This window comes from Mandrillus leucophaeus, unplaced genomic scaffold, assembly GCF_000951045.1.
Source record: "Mandrillus leucophaeus isolate KB7577 unplaced genomic scaffold, Mleu.le_1.0 Scaffold15, whole genome shotgun sequence".
NCBI classification, from domain to species: Eukaryota; Metazoa; Chordata; class Mammalia; order Primates; family Cercopithecidae; genus Mandrillus; species Mandrillus leucophaeus.
In genome coordinates, this window is record NW_012101476.1 from 10,082,305 (window position 1) to 10,094,729 (window position 12,425).

The following is a 12,425-nucleotide window of genomic DNA, read 5'->3' on the forward strand; positions in this document are numbered from 1 at the left end:
ACAAAAGGATCCTTGGCCAGGGAAAAATACAATTAGGTTAAAGAGCAGATTCCACACATTTGAAAAAAACCATTTACAGTAATATTTAGTTGACTCAAAATATGAGCCATCTTGCAGAAGAACAGTGTTGCTGACTCTAGCAACAATGGAGTTTCACGTTAAGGCAGTGACTATCATTTTTCCAATCTGTTCTCCATCTGCTAAGATATAGCTCTAAAATGCAAATATGATGCTATTTGTTTAAAAGATCTTTTACAACGAATCACAACCAGTTTTTAAAGATCTGTAAAAATCCCTACTCCGCCTGCTTCACTTGAAAAAAGAAACCTTTAAAAAGATTTTTTAGAAAACTTTATCTCTGGTAGTCTAGTGGTTAGTGGGAAAAAACCCAACAGAACCTTTCCAGTGGCTCCCAGAGACCTCAGGATGAAGTCTAAATGGCTCAGTGTGACTCAAGGCCCTGCCACTGCCACATGAGGCATGAGGCTGTTCTCTCCCACAGCCCAGCCCGAGCCTCTGGCTGACATGGCTCATTCGCTCTGACCAGCCCTCCAGCACCAGGAGGCTGTTCCCTGTGGTGTGTTTGCCAGCTACACACCTCCATATGAGAAAAGCTAGGCAGACCAAGAAATCTTTATGCAGCTCTGTGGTTTCGGCAGTGGCCTCTGTACTCCAGATCAGAAGTGGTCTTGTGACCCTGCACCCAGGGACATTGTAACAATGAGGGACACATGTCCGTCATTACTAAGTAACTCGTTACTCAGTAATCCAGCACCCATGGACTCGCCATGTGGCAATCGGGAGTTAGCACAGGAAATCAGCAGAAGTGATGTAAGTGAAGTCTAAGACAGACCTAGCGGGCATGTGGAACTGACGTACGGCATGTCCAGTTCTGCACATGGCCTGCAGACCCCTTATGCTCTGCTTCTTGTGCTGCAGCACTTCCTGAGGAAAGACCTCCCCGGCCAGGCCAACCACCCTCAATGCGTCCTCGTGGCACCTGCGTCACATTTACCATCACTTTCATTTTACATTTATTTGTGTGACTCTCTTAAAGAATCAGTGTTTTCCTGTCCCATTAGACTGTAAGAATCATGCCAAAAAAGCAACATCCCCCCCGCCCCACCTGGACACGCTGGGGCTCTGGGGTAGATACTAAACAGGACTGCTGGCATCTGAATGGAGCTTTCTGCTGCAAGGGTGGGGGAGGGCAGCTGGCCCCTCAGGTCAGGGAGTTTGGGGAGGTCAGGGTTAGTGCCTCAGTGAGGGGTCTCATTATACCTGGGGTTGGGAGGAGGATCGGGGAGGGGGACTTGGGAGGGATAATAAGTCAAAACACTGAGGATAAACAGTCAACCTCAGAGAAGGGAGCTCCACACATGGAGAAGGCTAGCACAAACCTGGCAGTACTGGACTAGAATTGGGGATGAGTGTGAACTCCTCTGTTTTTGCTTTTTATACGCAAATAGAGATGTAGATATATGTATGCACATATGTACATTTATTGGCTTTACGTGCTGAGAGGACCTAGAAGCAAAGACACCAAGTGGCACTGAGTTCATTCACCCAGTGCCTAGATGGTGATCCTAAATGCCACTCTTCACTAAAGAGTCACAGCTCCTTGGAGAAATGCTTGACTTCAAAGTAAGGGAAAGGAAAATACAAGATAAGCCTGGAACATTATGTTACACCCCAAAGTAAAGAAGTGCCCAAAGAATTATGGCGAATTGTCAAAAGGACACAGAAGCCAACTTAAAGGGACTCCCACTGGCTGGGTCTGGGACAATCTAAGTATTAAAATAATGAAGAAACAGATGATAACCCTTTAAGTAAAACAAAATGTGCCATGGCCCATAGTGATACAGATAAGCGAATGAACAGATAAATGGAAAATAAGGGAAAGCTCTATTCTACAGCAGAATGCCAACTAAGAAATGCAGAAGGAATCTGATGGAATTTCAGTATCACTATTTGGCAATCATCATAGTAATAACTGATTCAGATAAGAATCACCAGTTGATGTTAAATCTAGTGGATAAAAGTGTGATAAAGAATAGGATTTTATACAGTCTCAAGTATCTTCCAACTTATTACTAAGTTCAACATAACTTTACATTGGAGAAACCTGGTAGAAATCATCTTAACCAAGTGAAAAGGTTAATATACCAGTAAGGGGATCAATCCATTGGTGCCTCCTGATACAATGAATGCACTGAGAAGAGCAGCACATGATATCTGAGTATTCTCACCTCAAATGCCTAAGTCATGGAGAAACAACACATGAACACAAATGGAAGGAAATTCTACCAAATAACTGGCCTACAATCTTCAAAACTGTTAAGGTCATAAAAGATAAGGAATAATAGAGGAACTCTTGCAGACTGAAGACATGACAATTCTAGACACCTATGATCCTGGACCTAGATGAGGTTAGTGGAGATGGTCACATTAATTAATATTATATTAACTTCCTGATGTATAGGGTTGTTCGGTGGTTAAAAAGATGAATATCCTTGAACTTAGGTAATATACATTTAAGTATCAAGAGGTAATGGGACACTGTGTGTGCAACACATTTGCAAATGGTTCAGAAATGTTAACATTGGGGTATCTCGGTAAAGGGTACTATTTCTGCAACCTTTATGTAAATCTGAAATTAAAAACAATAAATTTTTAAAAATGTTGTCTATACCCAAAATAGAAGAGAAATAAATTCTGGAAGGATAAAACAATGAAGTTAATGGTGAATCAAGACAGGTTCTGGCTCCGCCCATGCCAGAATTTCACCATGGTTCCATTACTTAAATTTAAGGACTATATTACTCCATGTACTCAGCATAACATCAGTTATCCTAACATTTAAATTAAAAGAAAAATACATCCAAAACCAGAAGAGGTCCTACTTGACAATCTATACTAATGGAGGAACACAGGTAATAATACTTTTCGAAAAATCTGTATTTTAACATTGGAATGTGTTTGTATTTACATTTGAAGTACGGGCATGTGTACACTGGTAACTTTTTGTGGAAAAAAGTCACTGCCCTAATTCTGGAACATAATACTAATTTTCAAATATAGTACAAATGGCAGATCCTGCAGAAAAACATTTAGTAGGCTGATAAAGACTAAGCTATGAAATTTAAATCCTATGTCATACCATGATTTCTTTTTGATGGCTAATATGCTAAATTTATTATTTCTAAAACTAAAATTAGCAATTAAAATAGTATGTAAGACATGACTGGCACTTTACCTTTGTTCTTACAAAGAATGATTTGTCTTCTGTTTCGACAAGGTAGAACAGGAAGGTACTTTTACAAGCCTCTTTCACAACACGTCTTAGTTTGATGTGCAAATTGCTGCACAAGTCTATGATTATGTCTTCAAAGGAGATTGACCGTCCTGGGAAAGGCAGATACATCACTTGAGCAGTGGCTTCTCCAGAAGCATTATTTAGCTCTTTGTCTTGGAAAACGACTTGGTTGCTATTCTTCATTACCTTGTTGAATTCGGCATACTCATTGAGAATAAGTGAGATATCATTCCGAGATTCCTTCAAAGTACTGTTGTATTTCAGTTTGTTAAGGTGGAATGAAACAGTCTGATTTCTTTGAGAATTTGTAAGATCTCTATTATGAGTACATCTCTCTCTCCAAGAGGAAGAGTTGTCCAGATTGCTGGCTGTGTAGCCTCTCCTGGGCTGCCCCTGTGGTCTGGGATCTGACTCCACAACTGTTACCAGAAGGGGGCTTCTGCTCCTAGGTGCAGGATGCAGAATTGAGGCCTCAGATATTTTTGTCAAAGGGAAAGCACCAATGGAGATCTGGGTCGGTAACTCCTTTGGAAAGACATTGGCGGAGGAGGCAGAATGCTGAGAATCCCCATTCTTTATGGTCTGTTTTAGCTTATGTGCAAAACGCAGATACTCCAGGTCCAAAGTGTTCTGGGTGAGGTCGTCTGCCACCTGCCAAGTGCTTGTCCAGGAGCTGGGCAGGTCACAGTTTGCAGTGAAACTCAGGTGCCTCCTCAGGCTGTGTGAAGTTCTCATGGTGTCTTTGAGCTCTTTTGTTACAGAGAAGTTGGCGTAAGTCCTGAGGATCCCGTGGAGATCTCGGATTTGGACGTAAGGCAGCACACACTTCTCTTCTTTCTTTACCCTAGTGGTCCAGTGCCCGGGAGGAAGGCTCATCTCCATGCCTGGAACCTGGCTAGAGCAGCCCCAGTCCCCTTGGTTGTTGTGGAAGTTCAACGATGACTCACAGCCATCTGTGGGAACATCTTCTTTTTTCCTGGTGTAACTACCTCTTAGAGTACAAGAATTCTCCAAATCGCATTTGGCATTTCTACAATCACCAAGCAGGTCTAGATCAGAATCTCCAGAAAGCAGTTCATAGTGCATGTCGGAATTCCCACTGACCTCTGCATCTCTGCCTAGGGTTTCAGAACCAGCCTGAGCCCTGAGCCCCTCCCCACCGTTCTCAATTTCTATGTGCTCTGTGGATATTCCACAAACAGAAGTATCAAAGGATTCTGAAACAAAGGAGGCCAAAGGCTCTTTACTGAGATTTTCCCTGGTGTCTGCTGTATTTTGGTAGGGACTAGCACAAAGGGAGGAAACCCCAACATTCAACAGCTCCTTTGTTTCACATGTTGACACATCTTGCAGCGCGTGGATGGCTTTGCGTTCGCCTTTTAGAGAAGATTTGGTGTTGGACTGAGGGCCAGCAGTGCCTAGACCTGTGATTTCTTTATGTAACTCAGCTTCAGTTTCACCATTCTTAAGCAAACTGGCCATCCTGACTGCTGGTATTTCCTGTGCTTGAAATGCTGGCTCCGCATTTATTGGTCTTACATAATGGGTTAATGTGGCACTGTCTGAGGAAGAACAAAGTGTGGGGACCACTGAGCACATGCATCCCTGTGTAGAATAAGCTCCATCAACTGAGGCAGTTGTCAAGGACTTCACCTGCAGATAAACGCCTTCATCTGTTTTCAAATCACTGGTAAGGAGATTGTTCTGACTGCTTTTAGGGCTAGTCTGCTGTTTTACTATACCACTTGGTACGGCTGTGGAAACCAATGTGTCAGACAAAGACATATTTTCAGTAACATTTCTTGGACTAAATGGAGGTTCACTGGACTCCAAGACAAGATGTTTTAAGTCCAAATTTCTGTTTTCTACTCTAATTGGCTGCAATGGATTTCCTGATTTTACCAGTTTTTCAGAAGGACTGAAGTCACCTGTGTATTCGGCAGCTGAGGCAGGCTGGTTTAACTCCCTACCATAGCACTGCACCTTTCCTGAGAAAGATAAACCTTCATCATGCTCACTTGAGACAATTTCCTCAGTTACTTTACCAGGAAGGGTTGGTCTGCCTGTTCTTCCTGGATGATCAGTTAATATTAGAGGCATTTCAGCAGAGACCTGCATTTGTTGTACCTGGGTAAAGTTATCTTGCCCCACTGGATGGGTAGGACCAACAAAAAAATTTTCTTTTTCTGTTATGCCTAAGTCTTCTGACACACGCTGGGAGATTCGGTTGCTCTTCTCACACTGTGTACCATGAAGTTTTAAAATGCACGGAGTCACAGCCTGATATGGTCGTGTCTCTTTAACTGGTACTGGAGGTTCAGGACTAGAAGCTGGTGATACTTCCTCAATTACAGAATCAAAGGGAAAATCAGAGGTCACATTAATTTCCTCTGCAATCTCAAGTGTGCAATTTTCTTTAGAAAGTATTACAGTAACTGGTTGTAAATTATCCCCCTTTCTCTCCTTATTTTCTACTGGTTCTTCTGACACTGTGGGATATACTGACACACTGTCAGCAGAATTCACTTCTCTGCTTTCTGTGACAGCCACCTCTTCTGGTTCACCTATTTCCTCAGCTACATCTTGAAGTTCTAAATTTGAAAATGGGGCCTCTTCAAATTGCTCTATTTCACCAGCTGGCATTTCTTCTCTGGGACTTGTAGGTGGTGATATTGTTAGAGCTAAGTCAATGTCAGAATCTTCCTCTGGTAACTCTAGGCTGACCTCTCTACTCACAGACAGCCTTCTTTGTTTGATAAATACTGAATCAAACTCTTCAAAATTCATATTTTCAGTGTTTGGACCATTCTTGTCATTCTTCCTCAGTTCTAAAGAGTCACCTGATGTGTGGCATCCTGATGAAATGCAGTTAAGTGAACACTGCTTTCCCAAGGCAGTAGAGGCTGATGATGAGTCCACTTCAACCTGTGTCGGTTCTACAAGCCCTTCTGAAGACAGGCTGAGGCGACTCTGAGTCTGCGAAAGGAAATTCTGAGTGCACCTCACTTCTTCACTCGGTAATAGATAACTAGAACTTTTAACTAATGATAATGCCTCCATTACCACTGCTTTATCAGACGGTAATGAGACTGGAAGAGGCATCTCTTTCTGTAATGAACACATTTCTTTATCAAGTGTCTCTCTACCTACTGAGGAGGCACAAAGGTACTTAGAGCCTTTCTGTCCTGCAACTACTAGGGAGGAAATGTCCCTCAGGCCTTGTGTTTGTGCCTTTTCCGAGGTGGATACAGGATGTCTAAGGCTTGCAGCAGGTGATACTTGCTTAATCAACTCCTTATTAAAGGTTGTAGGTTCATCAGCTGTATTTACAGCTTCTGTCTGTAATGGTACATGTGCATTTTTTTCAAAGATGAGAGTAACTGGTTCTGGATTAATCATTGCACACTCCATATTATCATCCTCTCTTTCCAAGGAAGGGTGACATTCATTGTTTATGGGGCTGCCATGTTGGATAAGGTCCTGTAAAGTACCTGTTTTTGTTTGCATTGCTGCATCAGGAACATCCACTTTGTTTTCAAGGGTGCTACACACAGAGCTCTGACATATCACTGGCTGACTACCAGTCCCATCACAAGTCCTGGTGAATGTGGTTTGAGTAACAGTGCCACTGTAAGAAGCCACTCTTGTGCTATCCAGTGGCTGAACAATTTCTTCTTCATTAGGAACAGAGGGTCCATTAGTTCGTGTACTTCCAATACCAGAAAGCGCAAGATTAGAAGTCTTCAGTTTATCTAATGATTCTTGTTTAGCTTCTTCCCCAATTACCTGAAATGGCCAAAGTAAAAAAACAAAAAAAATCAGTCACATAAAATGTTTTTTATACAATTATATGTACATGTGAAGAACAGAAAAGATAAAAATTAATTTTAGTTTGTGAATGTTCTTTTGAATTTTCTAGCTGAAAATATCGCAGGGTACAAATCAAGCAAATCCCTCTTTTAAAGGCAGGCTTAAAATATCCTCAATGGGATTTGTTTTCTTTAAAACCATACACAGAGGAGACCTCCAAAACTTTCTGAACTTTGAAGCTTTTTTCTCTTTTTAAATGAGCTTTTTGGAAGAAAAATAGCTAGACTACTGACAATTTAAGACTTTAAATGCAGCCTGTTTGCTACTTAGCACCGCTTAATCCAGAAGTGTAGCACTAGAGAAAAAGCATTCAATTTTGTTTTTAATAAATTAGATTATTTTTATTTTTATTTTTTTTAAGACAGGGTCTTGCTTTATCACCCAGGCTGGAGTACAGTGGAGTGATCTCGGCTCACTGCAACCTCTGCCTCCCGAGTTCAAGTGACTCTCTGCCTCAGCCTCCCGAGTAGCTGGGATTACAGGTGCATGCCATCATACCCAGCTAATTTTTGTATTTTCAGTAGAGATGAAGTTTAGCCATGTTGGCCAGGCTGGACTCAAACTCCTGACCTCAAGTGATCCACCCACCTCAGTCTCCCAAAGTGCTGGGTTACAGGTGTGAGCCACCGTGCCCAGCCTAAAAGATAATTTTTAAAAAGCAAAGAATAACATTTTTAACATCCGTTTTCAATTAGACCATAAGTACACTATCATCTGAAACTTTCCCATGAGGCAAGAGAGTAAATTAATTACTATCCCCTGTACTCAGAATACATTGATTCTAGTAAATAAAGGCCCCTCATCCCTTAGCTATCTTTTTTTGCATAAAACTGGGGATACTTTCTTTCTCATCTTAATACCTCCTATTGTACAGGGCAATTGAAAACTTATCAATGTGGTTTGCATTCATAAACTGAACTAAAAGGAACTGATTCAAACAGTAGCAAGCAGGATTTAGGTTAAACATGAGCAGAGCTATCATCTCAGGACAGTTCTGATAATCTCATAAACAGGTTGGTGTTTGTTTTTTGTTTTATTTAAAGCCTCAAGCATGGTCTTGTCCAGCATATGATAAAATGAACTGATGATACAACTGATCATACCTCTGCAATGCTGGAAACACCATGCTTATAAACTGCCTGCCATGTCTTGAAGCGTACATGTTGGAAATCAGGAACTGTGTTCAAAATCTCTTGTTAAAAACATTTCTGTCTTAGGTAGGGCGTGGCCTCTCACACCTGCAATCTCAGAACTTTGGCACGCTGTGGCAGGCGGGTCACTTTAGGCCAGAAGTTCAAGACCAGTCTGGCCAACATGGTGAAGCCTAGTCTCTATTAAAAATATAAAAATTACCCAGGTGTGGTGTCATGCGCCTATAATCCCAGCTACTCGGAAGGCTGAGGCAGAGAGTCACTTGAACCCGGGAGGCAGAGGCTACAGTCTCAAAAAAAACCAAACCAAACCAACAAACCCATCTCTGGCCGGGGCAGTGGCTCATGAGATTCTGTCTCAAACAAAACAAAATAAAACAAAACAAACAAAAAAACAATTTCTGGCCAGGGCAGTGGCTCACGCCTGTAATCCCAGCACTTTGGGAGGCCGAGGCAGGTGGATTGCCTGAGGTCAGGAGTTCCAGACCAGCCTGGCCAACATGGGAAAACCCCGTCTCTACTAAAAATACAAAAATTAGCTGGGCGCGGTGGTGCATACCTGTAGTCCCAGCTACTTGGGAGGCTGAGGCAGGAGAATCACATGAGCCCGGAAGGCAGAGGCTGCAGTGAGCCGAGATCACACCACTGCATTCCAGCCTGAGCGACAGAGACACTGTCTCAAAACAAAACAAAATCTCAGTCCTGTAATCTCAGCACTTTGGGAGGCTGAGGTGGGCAGATCACCTGAGGTCAGGAGTTCGAGACCAGCCTGGCCAACATGGTGAAACCCCGTCTCTACTAAAAATACAAAAATTAGCCAGGTGTGGTGGCAGGCGCCTGAAATCCCAGCTACTTGGGAGGCTGAGGCAGGAGAATCAGCTGAACCCGGGAGGCAGAGGTTGCAGTGAGCCAAGATAGTGCCACTGCGCTTCAGCCTGGGGGACGAGTCAAGACTTCTTCCCAAAACAAAACAAAAAAACAGAGTCAGAGTCAGCAGCGTGGGGCTGAGACACCAGAGTTTTAAGAGAACAAAGTATTAGAAAAGTCTTGATAGTCAGTGTCCTTCTGAGAACTTTAATGGCCCTCCCAATCATGTGGCTGGTAACGTTTAGCCTCAGTCCTAAATCTCACCATGACTGTACTCTTAGTGAAATGCAAATCGTGACAATCTTGATATATTTATATTTCGATATATTTTTACTGCAGGTAAAGTATAATGCTTCTAAAATAAAGTCTGATAATTCAGAAAGAGTACTCAACTAAACACATGACTAGCAGCAACATGCTCTTGGTTTCTAGTGGCTATCATGCCAGAATCCCCTTCACATTCCGGTGTGCCAACTGGTGGAGGGAGTGTGATAGCATACTTGTGTGCCTTTCAAGTACAGGCACAGCATTCAACGAGATGACAAAAAACCAAAACCTATGTAAGTACATACTAAGGAGATTGTTAGGAATCATTGACTCGAACAGTCAGGCTTGCCAAAGTCATTGCTAAAATTAGTACTGATGATAGTTAATTATATATTACCACAACAAATGGTATTTTATAAGAAACTAGCATGTATATACGTTTTAATCTAAACCTCCCTGATTAAACTATATTTTCTTATTCTAAGGTGGTGATTCTTAACTGGATTTTACGTAATTCTTTGAGAACAGGATGGAAATGCTGAATCCCATCTTTAGAAAAAAAAAAAAAGCACATACATAGTTAACGTTTAGGTTTTCTAGACTGGAATCTTGGCTTGACAATTTTCTATGTGACCTTAGGCAATTTCTTTACTTCTCTGTGCTTTAGTTTTGTCATCTGTGTAATGGGGAGATTAATAGTCTTTAACTTATTTGAGAATGAACTGAGTTCATGTGAGTGAAGGGCTTAGAACACTCACTATCCGGCACACAGTGACTCAGAAATCTTTAATTCTCATGATGATGACAATCACTTGAAGATATTCACCGGTTCTGTGAGGCTCACCCAAGGACCTCCAAGTCCCCAGTGACCCCGGGTACAGGAACACTGTCTACTCTTTGTTAAGACAGGAATCATAGATGCTGCCCAAACCCAAGCAATATTATTCTAGAATAAATTTGGGTTGAAAGCTTTAAAAGGTAGGTAATTTTATCAATTCATTTGCTTAGAATTTTGTTAACAACTTTGAGATTTGCTCCAGGTAAAATCTGGATTATCTGGCCTGGTTGAATGTCAGTTGAGAACAATGGAACAAAACGAAGTATATTTTCCATATTTACAAATAGTTATTTGCAATGGGTCTTCTCTCACAGGTCTGGCATTTTACTATTCCAGCATCTGTCTTCAAACATAATTTTAATACAAGTAATTTTAGTTTACTTTAAGGTTTATCAAAGTATGTCTAATATTTATTATTGCTATATTTGATCCTTAAACAATATTCTACATAAGACATGACAGGCATTAGTCACCTCTTTTAAAAATTAAGGAAATAAGCAATTTGCCTCAAATTATGGTGGGCTCCCAGGTCATGTGGACCCTATGACACTTTTCTACTCTGTTTTTTTTCAATCAGGATGGCAGGTAAGCTCTACCTGCAGACAATTCGAGGACACTTCATGAAAACTAAGTTTTTGGTGTAATAGTTCTTTACATACCTTGAGAATTCACTGTCCTAAAATTTAAAAATTCCTTGTTTTGAATGTGATTTTACATATAAACTTTTTTTCTTCCAAAATAATGCCAACATTTAACAGTATTCAGCTTAACGTACCTCATTATTATAAGAACAGACGAAATCCTGGTTTTCTAGGGTATCTGGATGACGCTTTCTTGCAAAAGTTTTTTTCTGTTCATTCTGTACACAGAGTTCCAAGCCTTGGGTAAGTGGTGTTTTAATGAAAGGAAGCAAGCAGTTAGGATCACGGAAGGACACTTCAGCAGCATGAGCCCTGGAAATTTCGTTAGTCTCCAAGAGAGGGTCTGCAGAACATCTTTCCAAACCAAGGCACTCCTCAATTTCACTGAGCTCACAAGATTCTAACGTGCTATTTATAGACACATATTTTGCTGGGTTGCTGTGTTCTACAACTTTTCGGGAAGATCGTATGACTTTGTTCTGATTGCTGTAAAACAGAGCTACCCACATATGAAGTAAAAGCTTCACTTCTTCCACATTATCAGGCAAATCAGTATTCCAGGGCCTAAGAGTTTACAGAAAGAACACATGAAAATCATTGAAAATGGTTATTTTAGTTGATTACCTACCTTATCATAAGCAAGTGCCTCCAACACTAACCTTAGTTTTTGTTATTTTTAAAATTTACAGATATGAAACATGAATGAGTAAATATGTAGTTGACTTAACAAATAATTATCAATCTAACCCACTCATTTTACAGAGACAGGAACTGAGAATCAGAACATGTAATTGCCTTCCTTCAAATCACAAAACCTGTATGGCAGAACCATGATCTGAACATGGGTAGCACGTGTCTTTTACGTCATACAAATTCACTCTGGACACAAAATACTTATTGTAGAAATAGTTTCACCAATACCCAAATCCTCATCACCATGCGTTTGCTAAGTCTGGCTGATTCATTTATTTTCCATTTTTGTGTCTCTCTTCTAATAGTTGAGAAAGTCTGAAGATAAAATCTCTCTCTGGGCAATTCAACAGAACTATACTATTTTCAGATTATAGTTGTGAAAAATATCCTGAAACCGTAAAGGGAGACAGAAAACATTTCTGGCCCTCTGGCAGGCAAAAGGATGGCAGATCGCTTGAGTGTGGTAAGTTAGGGGGGCTGCAGAGTTGGGCAACAGCTAAACAGGAAGTTCTAAGGAAATGACCTTTATGAGTATATATGAACATGTGTATGGAAGAAAGCCTGACAGCTGTAGAGTCCATATAGTCAGATGTGAAATAGTTCATTAATAGGGAGCTGAATGTCATTTCATGTAGCTAACGAGTGCTTCTTGCTAACAGTAATGGTTACCATTTATTATTACTACTGGCCAGTCACTGTGCAAAAATCCCAATATATGTAACCTCAGGATGCAGCTACATACTTAAGTGTTGGCGACAGACTGTCATCCACCATTGATGTCA

At 41.1% G+C, this 12,425-nt stretch overlaps 1 protein-coding gene across 1 annotated transcript in view; it reads right to left on the reverse strand.

The window, feature by feature from the left end:
• The window catches only part of FAM208B (family with sequence similarity 208, member B), a 78,535-nt gene that overhangs the window by 10,296 nt on the left and 55,814 nt on the right, over window positions 1-12,425 (reverse strand). Inside the window, exons 14-15 of the mRNA XM_011974924.1 lie at window positions 11,085-11,514; window positions 3,257-7,102 (exon numbers count right to left, since the gene is read on the reverse strand). Coding sequence (XP_011830314.1) covers window positions 3,257-7,102; window positions 11,085-11,514 — 4,276 coding nt within the window. The remainder of the gene's footprint in view (window positions 1-3,256; window positions 7,103-11,084; window positions 11,515-12,425) is intronic.